At 33.9% G+C, this 17971-nt stretch overlaps 1 protein-coding gene across 1 annotated transcript in view; it reads left to right on the forward strand.

Annotated features, from left to right (window-relative positions):
* Positions 1-12792, forward strand: part of LOC136309277 (A disintegrin and metallopeptidase domain 3-like) — an 88364-nt gene extending 75572 nt beyond the window's left edge. The window contains exons 18-20 of the mRNA XM_066237505.1: positions 1815-1932; positions 9841-10003; positions 12717-12792. Of these exons, the coding sequence (XP_066093602.1) occupies positions 1815-1932; positions 9841-10003; positions 12717-12792 (357 nt within the window). The remainder of the gene's footprint in view (positions 1-1814; positions 1933-9840; positions 10004-12716) is intronic.
* The last annotated feature ends 5179 nt before the right edge of the window (positions 12793-17971 follow it).

Below are 17971 nucleotides of genomic sequence, written 5' to 3' on the forward strand. Positions count from 1 at the left end.
TTTACATAGTATATATGTAAAAAAGTTATGTGTTTAATCTGATTGTTATTGGCCTCATGAACTAATAAGCTTTGAACTTTGTACAAAGAGTAGTGTAAAATATAATCTATTATAACATTAGATCAAAGATTGTGAAATTTTGAAAACAGATTTATTAAATATTATATATATGTACATTTATACATACATAAAATTATTTATAATTGAGTGTATGTGTACCGATATATATTTAAACATGCACAGTACATTTATACTGTATTATGTATACTACTTAGAGTCTAATATTTTTGTGAAAACAGAGTTTTTTGGCTATTCTGACTTTTTTTTGCCCTCAGTGTCTCTGATTTGTTGCCTTTATATCTGTGCCACACTATATTTGAAGTCATTCACAAATGGACTTTAGTATAAATTACAATTTAATTTATATTAAACTACTGTAAATTGGGGTACAATAGACATTGTTGTATATTTATCTTTGTATATTAATATGATTTCTTAATTTACTGGCAATAAAATCTGATATGTCAAATGTATACACTATTAAAATTTTAAATAATATTATATTATTTTCAAGAAACAGTATACTAGTTTTTGCTCCCACTTATGTATGAAAAGTTCCATTCCCTGGAACTAATCTGGGCAAGATTAGTTTCTTGTTTCTCAGTTTTCTAATCCTTCCAACATGATAAACTTATTGTTAATTTGCATTTATTTAATAATTAATGATACAATTCTTAAGTATGTATTATGTTCATATTTGCCACTTGCAATTCTATTTGTCTGTCTGTTGGGACATTATTGACTGGATTATAAAAACTTTGTAAACTTTGGAAGGTTTTCCAAGCATGCTTTTGGCTTTAAATTTGTGGCTAGTGTCTTTTGTCATATCGATGCTTTATGTTTTATATAGTAATCCAAAAGAAATGTGATATGTCTGTGTGTCTTGATTCAAAATTTTCTCCCAAATGACTTACATGGCCTATTATTTACAGTTTATTTTCTGTTTATTTCTCTCTTTATTTAATTTTTTCTTTTTAAAAATTTTTATTAATTTTAATTTACTGTGTTAACATGGATTCAAGTGTCCCACTCAGTATAACCCCCCCACCCCCCACCCTGTGTCCTCCATTACACCCCTTTTGCCCCTCCCCCAACTCCTTTCCACCTCCCTTCTGGGATTTGCTGTTCTGTTTTCTGTATCTATGTGTTATGTATATATATCAATAATTTCATGAATCCCTTCAATTTTAATTGAATTTTAGCATAAAATTATTTCTAAATTCTCTGTTCTGTTTCTGATCCTTCTTTCAATTCATCCACCAGTTCCCATTAATAGATATTTTATAGTCTTCCTATTTTCTAAGAAATAAATTTTGCTATTTGTGCCTGTTTAAAGAACTTTTTCTTTTAATTTTTTCCCTCATTGTTCTTAAAGTTTGGCTTTTCTCATAATTATTTCTTTTTATCTAGCACAATGCATAATAAATTTAAACTTCCATAATTTTATAATTTCTAGCTTTGTAATTTCTATGCTTTTCTAGAATAAGTTATTTCAGTTGCATCAAGAATGTTATCTACTTTTATTTAAAAATAAAAGAGACAAATAGAAAATCTCTGTGACATTTGAAAAGATGGACATTTATTTTATTAAATTTTATTTTGAGAATTATTCTCCACATTAAATTAAACACTACTTAAAATATACTAAATTATAATATTTCAATAATATGCATTGACTAGTAATGACAAATAATGCTTTTAATTTTTATATTGTATGTATGATGTTTTTGTTTTTCATTTGGTTTTGGTTTTAGATTTGCAATACTAACTGGAATTGTCAATGTGATGTTGGATATACTCCTCCAACTTGTGAACCAACACCATCATCACCAGGAGGAAGTATTGATGATGGGTTTTGGGTTTGGAGTGGAGGTTAGTATCTAGATCAGTGTCCTCCAATAGAACTTTCTGTACTTACAGAAATTACATATCCACTGTCGATGTGGCTGTTGAGCATCTGACATATGGATAGTACAACTAAAAGATTGAAATTTTCATTTTATTTTGCTTTATTTAATTTAAATTTAAATAGCCAGTGTGGCTAGTGACTGCAAAACATATATTAAGTGCCTGACCAGGAGGTGGCGCAGTGGATAGAGCATCGGACTGGGATGCGGAGGACCCAGGTTTGAGACCCCCAGGTTGCCAGCTTTAGCGCGGGCTCATCTGGTTAGAGCAAAAGCTCACCAGCTTGGACCCAAGGTCGCTGGCTCGGGCAAGGGGTTACTCCGTCTGCTGTAGCCCCACGGTCAAGGCACATACGAGAAAGCAATCAATGAACAACTAAGGTGTCGCAATGCGCAACGAAAAACTAATAATTGATGCTTCTCATCTCTCCGTTCCTGACTGTCTCTGTCTATCCCTCTCTCTGACTCTCTCTGTCTCTGTAAAAGAAAAAAAAAGAAAACAAACAAACAAACAAAAACCCCCACATATATTAGTGCACTCTAAATCACACTGTCAATCAAAATTTTATATACATTTTAATTCAAATTGAGAAACAAACATTTTAATAGGTTTCCCCTTAATTTTAATGACAGTTCCCCAAACATTTCCATTTATACAGCAGAGTTTTCTAGATTGATGTTATTAAACTTTACAATAGGTGATAATTTTATTATATAGCTTATATATATATTTTAAAATTTTTATTTTATTTATTCATTTTTTTAGAGAGGAGAGAGAAAGGGAGAGGGAGAGAGAGAGAGAGAGAGAGAGAAGGGGGAGGAGCTGGAAGCATCAACTCCCATATGTGCCTTGACCAGGCAAGCCCAGGGTTTTGAACCGGCGACCTCAGCATTTCCAGGTTGACGCTTTATCCACTGCGCCACCACAGGTCAGGCTATATAGCTTATATTTTAAAGATGTTAACTATTGTGATATGCTAATTCATAACCAAGTTGCATCTTTAATGTTAACCATAATGTAGATAAGTAAAATAATCAAATCTTTTAAAAGGCAAAAGATTTATGCAATCTGAAGAGAAACCAGAGTATAATCAAATCTTTTATACCATAGCATATGGAGAGTAGATGGTACAAAACATTTTTCAATTTGGTGAACATTCATAAACAAATGCAGAGTATTTGATTTTTCTAAGCTTCATAGTCTATAAATCCTGTAACAGTTTTATTTCATTGTCTTCCCGTGATTGGCACTTTTGTTGTTATAGAAATGATTTATATATTATGTTGTAGACATATATTATTTGTCTTACACAGCTAATTGAATGTTAAAGATTTTTTAATATAAATATTTATATCTGCCCACCTATTTACTGTTTTCCAGGGCTTTTCAGCTCTTCCAGCACATTCTAACTTTCATGTGGGTCATTTTCTTTCACCCTGAAAAGTTTCCTTTTGTAATTCTTTTCTGTGTGTATTTTGTGGTGACCATATGTCTCAGCTTTTGCTTGTCTTTAAAATGTTTCCATAATGTCTTAATTGTTGAAGGGTATTTTCACTGGAAGTAGATTTCTACATTGAGAATTGTTTCTCTCAGAAATTCAAAGATGTAACCGCATTTTATCCTGACCCATTTTCTGTTGAGAATACGGCTCTCATTCTTATATTTCTTCTTAATAATATAATGATTTTTTTCTTCTTTATATGAGTTTCAGACTTATATCTATGATTTTCCAATTTCCCTATGATTTACCAAGTTGTGTTTTTGCTTGAATTTATCCTGCTTGGGTTGGCTGAGATTGTTGAATCAATAGGTTAATATATTCTTGGAACTTTGAAAAAAAAATCTTAACCATTTTTTTTAATATTTATTTTTTATTAAACAAATTTGGTTTTTAAAAATGTATATGCATTAACATATTTATTCTGTGGTATATACTCCTATGGGTGCATGATTGTTCCAATCAACTATCATCATGATACCCAATAAATCTATCACCCTAAATCCTCCCACTGCTTCCCTTGACATTCATTCCTGGAAAACAATTACACATTCTTTTTTCCTAGAGATTTCCCTTTTCCAAAATGTCATATGGATTTGAGATTCATTCTTGTTGTTATCTGTTTTAATAGTCCATTAATTGTTATTTTAATGTAGCCTTTTATTGAAAAGATGAACTCTTTTGTTTATTGACTCAGCCATTGACACTTATTTGGATTGTTTCAAGATTTTTGGCAATGGAGAATATAAACATGCATATAGGATTTTATGTACATAAACTAGTAGTATATTTAATATACATATATTATCCCTTTTTAGTAGGTAAACACCTAAGAGTAAAACTGCTGGTTTTTTTAGTAATTGTATTTTTTTACTGATTGTACTTTTAATTTTACAAGATATAGCCAAACTATTTTCAAAAGTGGCTATACTCTTTTTCTTTCCTGCCCTTTGATGAGAGATCCAGTTTCTCTGCACATATAGCCCACAATAAATGAGCATTTGATACTGTTTCGTTTTGTCAGTTTCAGATGTATGATGATACCCTACTGGATTTTTATTTAACTTTTTTGTGAATTATAGATTCACAAAGAATAGCCAAGAAATGTAGAGGGAAGTTCTGTACCCTTTAGTCAGTCTTGATCACCAGAAACTTGTCTCAGTACTATAGTACAGTATCAAAACTAAGAAATAGACATTGGTTAAATACATAGACCTTATTCATATTTTGTCAATGTACATGCACTCATTTGTGTATATGTGTGTGTTTTTATGAGTGCACATGTGTGTGTGTATTTAGTTCTGTGCAACTTTGCTACCTGTTCAAATTGATGTAGTTATTACCACAAATTAAGATACAAAACTGTATCATCACTATATGTATTATCTTTAAACTAATATTATTCTTTTATACAGCAACACTAACCCATTCTTCCCCCCACTCCTAACTCATGGCATTATTTCACGAATGTTATGAAAATGCATTCATACATTGTGTTCCTTTAAGATTGGCTTTTTTTATCTTGTATAATTTCTGTGAACTGAATCCAAGTTGTAGTCTATATGAATACTTAATTTTTATCGACTGGTATTTCTTTGTATGGATGTATTAAAATTTATTTAATTATTCACCCACTGAAAGACATTTGGATGGTTGCCAATTTTTAGCTATTATGACCAGATCTACAATGAAAATTCATGTAGAAGATTCTGCATAAAAGTAAAATTTAATTCTCTGGGAAACAGTCTCAACAGTGAAATTGTTGGGTCGATAATAAGCCTTTAATAGTTTTAAAAGTGGCTTCCAAACTATTCCAGAGTCCTGAGCATTTGACATTTACATCAATAACATACAAATGACCTAGGTTTATTGGCATCCTCACTCACAATTTTTTTAAGCCATTCCATTAGGTGTGTGATAATATCTTATTATGCTTTTAACTTGCACTTCCCTAATAGATAATGAAATTGGATGGCTCTAATATGTTTATTTGGCATCTGTATATTCTTTTCAGTGAAAAGTGTGCCCTGCTCTCTTTTTTTCTGCATTTGTCTGATTACAAATTGTAACATGTCTTCCTCCATCAATATTCTTTATCACTGTGCACAATAAAATTGCTGAGTTCACAGTTGTGTTCAATAAAAGCTAAGAATAAAACAAAAAGAAGTTGACCACAGGTCTCTTTTTTTTAATCTTCTTGGAAGCTGATTATTACTTTGGACAACAAAATAAATAACAGAAAATATTCAATGGAATAAAATTGAATGAATGGAATACAAATTCTCACATGTGTGTTCTAATGATTTTTCATATGGATGCCATGACCAGTCAATGGGGGAAAGGATTGTCTTTCACCAGATGGGATTGGTATAATGGATCTCAACAAGCAAAAGAACAAGCTTGGACCTTTACTTAAACCATATGCAAAAATGAACTACTAATGGATTAGAAATTTAAATGTGAGAGCTGAAATTATAAAATTTTTAGAAGTAAACATAGAAGGAAATAGTCAAAACATTGCTTTTTGCAATAAGTTTTTAGATATGGCACTAAAAATAAAAGAAACAGAAGTAGATAAATTTGAATTCATCATAATTAAAAACTGTTTTCCAGGACCTAGCAGGGTGGCTCAGTGGACTAAACATTGTTCTGGTGCACTGAGGTCATGGATTCAATCCCAAGTCAGAGCACACACCAGAGCAATCAATGAGTATACAACTAGATGGAACACTCAGTGGACCAGCGAGTTGATGCCCTTCTCTCTCTCTCCTTTCCATTCTCTGTCTCTGTTTCTCCCTCTCTCCCTCTGCAACTCTCTCAAATCAAAGGGAGAAAGAACCGTGTCTTCCAACAAGGAGCACTATTAACAAAGTGAAAAGTAGCCCATGGAATGAGAGAAAATGTTTGCAAATTATATATCTGATTAAGAATTAATATCCATAATATGTAAAGAACTTCTAAAACTCAACAACAAGGAAACAGATAACCCAATTAACAAATGGGTAAAAGAAGAATAAATATTTCTCTAAAAAAAGATACCCACATAGCCAATAGGCATATGAAAAGATGTTCAACGTCACTAATTGTTAGGAAATTGCAGGTCTTCCCAACAGAAAGATGCCTGTTACCAAAAAACAAACAAACAAACAAACAAACAAAAAACCTCAGAAAATATTAAATGTTAATGAGGATATGAAGAAATTGGAGTTTCTGTACACTGTTGTTAGAATATAAAGTTATACGGCATCTGTGGAAAAGTATAGTGGATCCTCAAAAGATTAAACATAAAATTACCATATTATCTTGCTATTCCACAGTTTAGTTATATACCACAAAGTATTAACAGCATGGATTCAAACAGATATTTGTGCACCCATGTTCATAACAGTATTATGCACAATAAACAAAACGTGGAAACACCTAAATGCCCATTGACAAATAAATGGAGAAACAAAATGTGGTATATGCTACAATGGAATATTTAAATAGCTTTGAAAAAGAATAAAACTCTGGCACACACTGTAACATAGACAGAACTTGAAAACCTTATGCTAACTAGTAAGTCACATTCTGGATATGTTACTAAGTAATTCTTCATTTATGAGGTACTTAAAGTGGCTAAATTTATAGAAAATAAAGTGATAGTTGTCAGGGGATGCATGGAGGAGAAAATAGCAAGTTAATGTTTAAAGGGTAAAGAGTTTCAATTTGAGAGAAGGAAGACTAGAGTTTATGGTGGTAATAGATTTACAACAATGTTAATATGCTTAATGCCACTGATTGTACACTTAAAAATGTTTAAAATTATATACAATAATATAATATTCAGAAATAATATTATTATAGGAAGTATAAGATACACACTGAAAGCAAAATATATTCTTAAAAGATATTGATAATATTCTGTATTGCCAATACAGAATTGCTTCTCAAATTAACCTAAACATTCAACATAATCCTTAACAAACCCAAGTTGTCTTTTCATTTTGCAGAAATTGATAAGTTAATCTTAAAAGTCACGCAGAAATTCAAAGCTACATTTTCAAGAAAACTGAAAACATATTTCTCAACTTCCAAATATATTACAAAACTAAAATTTTTGTCAGTGTAGTACTGTACTGAGAATAAGAATGATTTATAGTTCAATGGAATAGAATACACAGTCCAGAAATAAAGCCTCAATAATTACCGTTATTAATTTCTGACAAAGATGTGAAGATACTTTTAGATAAGAGGAAGAATGGTCATTTCAACAAATATTATTGGGGAAAGTAGATATCTGCATGCCAAACAAAGAAGTTAGACTGCTACATCGCAACCTTACAAAAAAATGAACTGAAAATAGATCATAGATCTAAATAAAAAAGCTAAATTTATAAAACACTTAGAATATATAAAAGTACATTTTTTGGACTTAGCATACATTATCTTATAGAAAACACCAAAGCACAAGCAAAGAAAGAAACAGGACTTTGGTTGATCATCATCAAAATTAAGAACCTTTGTGCTGCAAATGATAAAACCAAGGAAGTGAAAGGCAAACTACGAAATTGGAGAAAATTTTGCAAATCTTGTATCATAGGCAACTTGTGTATCCAGAATAGATAACGAACTCTTCCAAGCCCATAATGAAAATCCAATCCAATTAAAAATGAGAAGGGGTTTAAATAAACATACCTTCATAGAAGATATTAAAACATCTCATAAGCCCGTGAAAATTTACTCAACATTTTATGAATATGTAAATCAAAACCACATGAGACACTAGTTCACACTCCTTATGTTGATTATAATAAAAAATACAGGCAACATGATATTAGTTCGGATGTGGAGAAATTGGGATCTTTTTGGTACTCTTCCAGCACTGTTACCACTTTAGTATCCCCTTTTCAATCTCAAGCCAGTAGGAGCTGCTGTTTAATTAGCTTCAGGCTATCCTTCTACCCAGGACCCCTAGGAGGCTATCACAACACTTCCCGGGTCCTAATCTTTGGAGCAACCGTCTCTCCAGGGCGGTACCCTGCAGATCCTGCCGTGTCTGCTGCTGTGAATTCTCTCCCTTGCCTCCATAACTAGTGAAATGCAGCATTTTGCCTGGGACTCCAGTTCTCTGTTGAGATCAGCACATTGTCTATAGGTAGAATTGAATTTTCATAAAATCAATCCTATTTTCCTTCCTTCAGATATTACAGTTTTGCATTTCCTGTTGATTTCCAGAAATCATTGTCCTTATGTATATTGTCTTGTGTAATGGGTTTTTATTATAAGAGGGCTAGTTTGGCATCGTTTAATGGAAAAATTTCTTCATGGTTAAAGTGGAAGCCCTACCTTTCTTCTGTAGGGTAAGGGATCTATCTCTCAATCCAATAATAAAGAGGTACAATTTTTTTAAAATCAGCCTTTAGTACATGAGAAGGAAGCTCCACTTCCAATATGATATTTTGAGTAAAGATGGACTGAAGGAGAATTGTCCTTTTCTGATGGATGAAGCAGGGAAAGGGGAGCTTTAAAACTGTTGAGTTCTACTGTTGTGTAAGACTGCTGCGTATTTGTTTAATTTCAATATTTTTATATATTTAACAAGTTATTTCCTATAATTCTGTAAAAATTCTAAATCACTTTATTTTAGGTAAATCACTTCTTATCAACATGTAAATAGATCATGTGTATTGTAAAGTTATTGAACATTTGTCTTTTGGGGGGCATTAATTTCATTTACATTTAATGTTGCCATGGTTATATTGGTGGTAATTCTGATTGGTTACTTTAGTTTTCTATATTTTACTTGTCTGGATTATTTCTTTTGTAAAATTGGACTAAGTTTTTATAGATTTAAATTTTTTTCTGTGATGTCTTTATAACACTTAAAGGATATCTGTTTTTCTAATTAATATAATCAAAATTAGGGTAATATAACCTTATACAGATAATATGGAAATTTAACCTAGTTTGATATTATTAATTGTATTTTACAATTAACCTTTGGTTATGGCAATAATTTTTCACTAAATCATGTTGTAAAACAGTTTTTTGTTTGCTCTTTATTTTAGATGGGAGAACTTACTAGATAGTAATATTAGCTTAATGTATTCTATGCAGTAGTTTACAGATAGGAATATAATAAAATACATTAGAATATGGCACATAAATAAAGATTATACATATAATTATTTAAAATAAGTACAATGAAATATACTGAGTGGTAAAAATATATAATGCACTGTGTGGCATAGTCACAGAATATTGGAAAACACAAATTTAATTTTATTCATTCCATGACTGTATTATTTGAATCTTAAATTTTAATAAATCAAAATTCTAATATGTTTTAAATATCATTTTTGAAAATACTAAAAGTTCTCTCATGTTTTCAGGAAAAATTTTAAACTTGCCTATAAAAAAGAGACATGCTTCTCTTCGAAATGGCCTCTTGATCAGTTTCTGTGTTTTTCTACCTTTCCTTATTTTAATTGCCATCATTACTCTTAAATGGAAAAAAATAAAATTTTGGAAGAGTGAAGAAATAGTAAGTGAAGGGTAAGTAATCATTTCTTATATTTACATTAAATTGTGTTATAGGAAGAATTTAAATATATTTCAAAATATTACAAGTACTTATTTTTGGATAGGTTGAGTTAATGTTTAGAAACATTGAGTCTTAGGATATAGTTTTATTTCAGATGTCCAGTAGGTAGGTATCCTTCATGTGCATATAGGCTCAGGAACAATGGAAGCTACTCAGTAAGCCTTTCATAAAGGAAGCCATTTAGCTATAATTGCTTTAAGAGGTTCTGTCTATTTCCCAAGCAACTCACATTCAGGTTTGTCAAAAAGATTATTAGGCCCTGGTTGGTTGGCTCAGCGTTAGAGTGTTGGCCCAGTGTGTGAAAGTCCCAGGTTCGATTCCTGGACAGGGTGCACAGGAGAAGTGCCCAATTGCTTCTCTACCCTTCCCCCTCTTCTTTCTCTCTATTTCTCTCTTCCCCTCCCACAACCAAGGCTCCATTGGGGCAAAGTTGGCCCAGGGCACTGAGAATGGATCCATGGTCTCCGTCACAGGTGCTACAATGGCTCTGGCTGTAACGCCCCAGATGGGCAAAGCATCACCCCCTGGTGGGCATGCTGGGTAGATCCTGGTCGGGTGCATGCAGGAGACTGACTGCCTCTCTGCTTCTAACTTCAGAAAATACCCCCACAAAAAATTACTAGAAATAGAGAAGCAAATTTTGTAAACAGAATATATATAATAGCAAAAAATGAGAGAGAGAACTATAAGATTCTGCCCATTTTACACATAATTAATATCACTCATGTGTTTCTAAAATTAGAATTAAGGTACTTGCATAGTTCTTTTTTTAAACTTTATTTAAAAAATTAAATTTAATTGGGTGACATTGATCAATAAGAGTACATAAATTTCAGGTAAACATTTTTATAGCATTAAAACTGTTGATTTTGTTGTGTGCCCATCATCTATAGTCAAATTATTTTCTGTCACCATGTATGTGCTTTAACCATTACACCAATACAAGCCACAATTTGCTTAGTGAATATTCAAGAAAAATGAGAATGTAAATTAAAAATAAATAGTGGGGGTCTTGGCTGGTTGGGTCAGTGATAGAGCATTCACCTTGTGCAGGAATGTCCAGGTTTGATTCCCGGTCCATGCACACAGGAGAAGTGACCATCTGCTTCACCACCATTCACTGTCCCCTTCTCTCTTTTCTCTCTCTTCCTCTCCCACAGACATTGCTCAGTTGGTTTGAGTGAGTTGGCCCCAGGCACTGAGGATAGCTTTATGGCCTCCACATCAGGTGCTAAAAATAGTTCATTTACGAAGCAATGGCCCAATATGGGCTGAGCATTTTCTGGTTAGGAATTTCCTGGATAGATCCTGGTCAGGCACATGTGAGAGTCTGTCTCTCTGCCTCCCCTTCTCTCACTTAAAAATAAATAAATAAGTAAGTAAATAAATAAATAAATAAATAATATGTCTCATTATTCCATTCTAAAGGAATATGGTTCTCTTTCTTACTTATGGAAAGAGAAATAAAATTATGATAGAAAATTTTCATCAAAACCTCTATTTCTCCAGTTAGTTAATTTTATTTATAAACATGTTAGCAGGAGCTAAATTTAGTGTTGTATTCTGCCTGATTTATATAGACATTTACATAATCATCAGATTATTATAAATTGACTTGAATAAATATCTCGGATAAGTCTTCTTGAAAAAATTTGAATAGTTACTAGAAGTAAACCTGACTTTTGAAAGGATGATATAATAGGGAATAATTGATCATAAGTAATTAAAACTGCTCATGAGAACCTAATTTTTAGAGCAACACTGAGGGGCTTTAGGGTTATAAGGGTAAGAAATGATATAGAGCTGAAGCACCAGTGGGTGGTAATGAATTGCACAGTCAAGGACTACATCATTTTCTCCATTACTCAAAGGCTTTATGATTGACATTATCACTTCTTATCAATGTTAATTTTCTGCAAAATGACTGCTCTGTTTGCATTCTCTCTTCCAGACAGAATACATATCTAAACCTTATCTAGATTCATTTTCAAATAAAAGACCAATAATCTGTCTCTAACCAATGCCTCTTAGTTCTTATTCTCAAGAGACAGAAGGAAATTGATGTGGAAGTATACTTAAATTCAGCCGGTGCTCTGTCTGGGCTTATAACACTGAGCTATGTATTCAAACTTGATCTTATTTCTGTGTCCAAGAAATTGTAGCCATGTAGCAGGAGCCTGAACACAATGACACTCCTCTTAATAGGAACTATACTGGTGTTAAGAGTTTTCCAAAGAAAACAATTGGAAATTATAAATACCACCAAATGTAACTAAATGTATCTGAAAGACATAAAGACCCCACTAAAGACCTCATTGATGAAATGAAAAAGTTATTTACATAGTTTTTGATAGAAATATCAATTTGACAATTTGCTTGTGAATTACTGTTTTACCTTTGCAGGAGCATTATTGTACATATATTAATATACCTCTTGTCTTCCTTGTAGAGAAGATAGAGAAAAATAGATTTGTTTCAGTGTAAAATTTACATATGCTTAACATATTACATATAGGATCACTGAGTGGAATATGAGAAGCAAAGTAAACCTTGGTATATGTTATTTGAGTAATTAGTACAAATGTAGCTTCATTACTTTTCTTGATACTGCTTCATATTACAATGTTTCCTAAACCTAAAATTAATGTTATTTCTTTTATACAGATCTACATCAGAAGCCAGCTTTAATAGCAAGTCATACACAGAGTTTGGAGGTGAATTGAAGGAATACAACTATTGACAAAATGTCATTTCTGAAATAGTTTTTAAAAAATATCTTTATCAATACCTCAGTATTAGAAACCTATTATTTCCATGTTTCATTATTATCATTACTATTTGTAAATATTATATGCTAAACAAAAACATTTAATTTTGTGTTTTACTCTTTAAAAATAATGTTAACCAGTATTAGTCAGAGATTTATCTGTCAACTTTTTTGAAAAAAAGAGTGACTTTGAAAATATTTAAATTTATTTATTTATTTAGTGAGAGGAAGGGAGGCAGAGAATCAGACTCCTGCATATGCCCCAATCCACCTGTCAAGTTCATTAGGGGAAAATGTTCTGCCCATCTGGGGCCCTTGCTCCATTGCAAACAGAGGCATATTTTAGTGCCTGAAGCGGAATCCATGAAGATATCCTCTGTGCCGGGTGGGGGGGGCAACTTGCTCCAATTGAGCCATGGCTGCAGAAGGAAAAGAGAGAGAGACAGAGAGAGAAAGAGAGAGAGAGAGAGAGAGAATCAAGAGCAGGAGGGGTGGAGAAAAAGATGGTCACTTCTCCTGTGTGCCCTCACTGGGAATCGAGCCCAGGACTTCCATACACCAGGCAAACTCTACATCGGAGCCAACTGGTCAGGGCCTAAATATATTGTTGAAGTAGTTATAGTTATTATGCATTCTATTCACTCATTTAAGGTTCTAAGACTTATATGGATTGTTTCCAAGAATTTACATTTCTTCTTCATTAAAATTCCATGGTTATTGTTATTTTTTATTTTATAAATGAGAAAACAGACATAGAATTTAAATACTTCTCCATGTGTAGAATATTTTAGTAGGTTTCAGAGTTGGAGTTTAAGATAATCAGACTCCAGAGTTTAAACTCCTAGTAACTCCACAGTTTTGACACATATAGCCTGATACATAACTAGAGATGGAGAGTGGAATTTACATTTATTGAGGACATATTAGATGTCAAAGGAAATGCTTAATGTACTTTCCAATGGATAAAAACAATAATTTACTATAACATAAAATAAAGTAAGCATCTGTATATATTTTTTTAATTTTTAAACTCATATGTGTAAAGCTATCATGATATTTGACATATTAGTCCTATCACTTAGAGTAAATGGAAATATTGAAAAACTCAACCAAGAGTGAAGTCAGAATTCATCTAATAACTTATCTGCCATTTCTCCATATCTCACTTTGATTGAGAATTAAGTCAATGCATCTGTTTCCTTGTCTGCCACCAGGAAATACATTTATAACCCCTACCATGAATGTAAATTAGTTTTATTTCTGACTAGAACAGTCTCTACTTCTTTGATTACTCTACCAAAATCTATATCTTAGGTGAGGATTTTGGCACTAGGCTCCCTCGTCTTCCTTTCGTGTCCTTTATAGTCTCATCCTCATGCTGGGTCATTTTCTCCTAGAGCAACATGTTGATCTTGCCATTTTTCTGATTTCTAACAACTCTTGAGTCATAAATTCAATATCTTGCTTTGTTTTTGATTTATTTTTTTATGCACAGCCTTATCATGCCGCCAGTACTTGATTGTTACATTAAGGGTCTTGGCTCAATAATTTAAAATAGTGGGTTAAAAATCAGTCCAGGCCCTGGCTGGTTGGCTCAGCGGTAGAGCGTCGGCCTGGCGTGAGGGGGACCCGGGTTTGATTCCCGGCCAGGGCACATAGGAGAAGCGCCCATTTGCTTCTCCACACCTCCTCCTTCCTCTCTGTCTCTCTCTTCCCTTCCCGCAGCCAAGGCTCCATTGGAGCAAAGATGGCCCGGGCACCGGGGATGGCTCCTTGGCCTCTGCCCCAGGCGCTAGAGTGACTCTGGTCGCTACAGAGCGACACCCCGGAGGGGCAGAGCATCGCCCCCTGATGATCAGAGCGTCGCCCCTGGTGGGCGTGCTGGGTGGACCCCGGTTGGGCGCATGCGGGAGTCTGTCTGACTGTCTCTCCCCGTTTCTAGCTTCAGAAAAATACACACACAAAAAAATCAGTCCAATAGCAATAAACACATTTCATAAGTTAATCATATAATGTTGGAAGTGATTATTCATATGGAAAAGATTAGGGCACTGAGGATAACTGAAGAATTGGTGTTGATTGTTGATGAAGGAATTTGTTAGCAGTTTTGAATAATATGGTTGACTCAGTATGTCCTGTTGTGCAAATGATATGTAAGCAAGAAAATTGAAGGAGGTGCAAATATTTACCCAGTTTAGATATTTGAAAGAAATCACCTGAATTCCCAGGGTCATCTCACATAAGGTTTTTGTTTAAATGCAAAGGATACTGCACAGCAAGAGAGAGTGCAGGCAAGCAATGGAGGCCAGAGACACTTCACGCACAGAGTTACAAGGTTCTTTAAAAAAAAATTTTTTTAAAATAACTCATCATAAATCCCACTGCACTTATCTTGGCAAAAAGTGAAACCAGACATCCCACCTTTTGCAGAGGTAAAGATGGAGCTTTTCTATCTAGGTGTAAATCATCTTTATCTTACACAGGGACACAGCTGGCAGAGCTATTCATGCATGTATCAGAGCAAGAGCTTTCCAAACACAAGAACAATCTAAAAAAAAAAAAAGGCAGGAATGTTTGATAAACAGTGATGTCAGTTCATCTGGAGCAGAGTGAGCAAGAGGGCACAAGATTTATGCTTTTGAAGACTATTTTGTTGAAAGTCTGTTATAATGATAGAGAGTAAAAGTGGAGAAACCAATGGACCACTGCTACAATAATCCAGGAGAAAACAGGATGGTGCCTTAGATGAGCGACAGTAAAATGATCTTAGGAACAAATTGTTAAGGTGACCCAACAGAATAAGTAGACGATTTGGATGCAGACTATAAGCAAAAGTGCTTAAATAATGGTTTTTTTTGGTGATATAAAGCAGGAAAATAGCAAGGCTAAAATTCAAACCAAGACTTGTTTCTACATCTTAAGTTTTATTTAAAAGTTTTAAGCACGAAGAGAGAAAGTCTGCATAGGTGCTATGAGCCAAGACAAGTGATTAGTGTGCCCTGATAAGGAGTTTAAATGTTCTCATATATGAAAGCGAACATAGTTAAAGTACTTTTGAAGCAGTAAGGGAGGGATTTAGCATGATATGGTTTGTGGAATGAAGTAGAGGGAAATTCAGTCACGTTGAGCTAGAACTGGAGGCAAGTGAAACAGCCAAGAGTATCAAATACACAGGATAGATGAAGGCAATATTGTAAAAGAGGAAAAATTCAAAAAATTTTATAAGATGTATTGGAGATGGAGTCAATTAAGTAGTAACTGATGGATGTTTTGGGGCTAGAATAACAAAGAAATACAAAGAAAACACGTTTGACACAATAGATAGTGACATCTTTTATTAATGGCACATTGTACATTAAGAACCAGTTTGGTGTTGGAAGGATGATGTGGAGGTGAGTGAAGAATGAATTTGGCTTTGAACACGTGTATATGGAACATCTGTTGGATATGCACAGAGAACTCTTAGAAGTACTCTTCCTTTGCACACCAATTAATAGTGATTATTATCTATTATCATCTATTTCTTCACATATTTTTATTGTTATTTTTTTGTTGGTGATTTTCTTTTACCCATGTGAAACATAGAGATTGTGGAAATGAGACATTTATAAATACCAATTTATAATATTTTCTTTTAATGTGGCTATCACAAAAGATTCAGGAAAAAGAAATAGGTTTATAAGTTTTGTGGAGAACAGACATAGATTATGAGTATAATCAGTGTCTTATTAGACTAATTAAATGGCAGTTGTATAGTAAAATAAGGCAGTTTTATTAAGTTAAAATTTAACATTTCTATTTTTCCATATTTCTTTCACAACAGTGATTAAACAGTAAGGTCAGAAAACCATCGGTTGAAAAAGGATATTACCAAGAAACTCACCGGTCTGATCCAAGAATGAAAAAAAAAAATCTGCTTTTCTCTCCTTTTGTTATGGCTTGAAGCCCTCAAACAAAAATAAACACTGAGAGCAAAAGTATGTAGGCTTGTGTCTGTAGATTCTTCTACTAATGTGTCTGTTAGTAAGAAATACGCAGTTTTGCCTCTTTTGAACCTAGAAAGCTGTTATATCTCAAGGTGAAAGCATTCCATGTCCACTACTGCTGCTTAATGAAACTGGAGAATATCGGAGTTCATGCTGCCTGTCACCAATTCAGGCAAAAAAGTAGAGACAGGGATTGAATCTTTATGGGCACTTTGTTCTGAAGGCTGACAATCTGGGGAGATGGAGAGATTACATTACCAAATCATCTCAACCCCCTATCCCCAGCCAACCTTTTTACAAGGGAAAGAAAAGGGTAAGTAAGGGTTTTGAGGTTTTAGGGAGAGTTAATCAGATTATAGTCAGTGGGCATTCAGTTTTTGGAGTACAAAGGTTTTGCTTGCAGTCCTCTGGGGCACAAAGGTGGGCTGCTGGCATAGCTCCTGGAACACAAAAGCAAGTAAGTCCCCTGCAAGTAATATATAGATCACTTGCAGATCTTCTTAAATCATGTAAGTCTGTTCAGGTATTTCAGTTCCTGGAACAAAGCTTTCACATACATTCACCATTATGTCCACTAACCATAACCAAAGTGACTATTACTCAAGCTAAATTTTAAACTCTTGAGTTCCCCCTGGCAGTACCACATTCTGCTCCAACCTTGTTTTAGCAGAAAGAATACAGCTTCTCTATTTCCTACTTCCAATTTCATAGTCTATATAGTCTATACACTGAGCCATGTCTTTGTAGATATAAGTGTAGATATAGATATGTTTTTTGTCAATTAAATTTTTTTTGTATTTTTCCAAAGTGAGAAGTAGCAGCGGGGTGTGGGGGGGGCAGACAGACTCCCACATGGCGCCCAACCGGGATCCACCTGGCATGCCCACCAGGGGGTGATGCTCGGCCCCTCTGGGGCATTGCTTCACTGCAACCAGAGTCATTCTGGTGCCTGAGATGGAGGCCATGGAGCCATCCTCAGCGCCTGGGCCAACTTTGTTCCAGTGTGGAACCTGGGCTGCAGGAGGGGAAGAGAGAGATAGAGAGGAAGGAGAGGGGGAAGGGTGGAGAAGCAGATGGGTGTTTCTCCTGTGTACCCAGACAGGGAATTGAACCCAGGACTTCCACATGCTGGGCAGACGCTCTACTGCTGAGGCAACCAGCCAGGG

Source organism: Saccopteryx bilineata, chromosome 6 (genome assembly GCF_036850765.1).
Source record: "Saccopteryx bilineata isolate mSacBil1 chromosome 6, mSacBil1_pri_phased_curated, whole genome shotgun sequence".
Classification (NCBI taxonomy): domain Eukaryota; kingdom Metazoa; phylum Chordata; class Mammalia; order Chiroptera; family Emballonuridae; genus Saccopteryx; species Saccopteryx bilineata.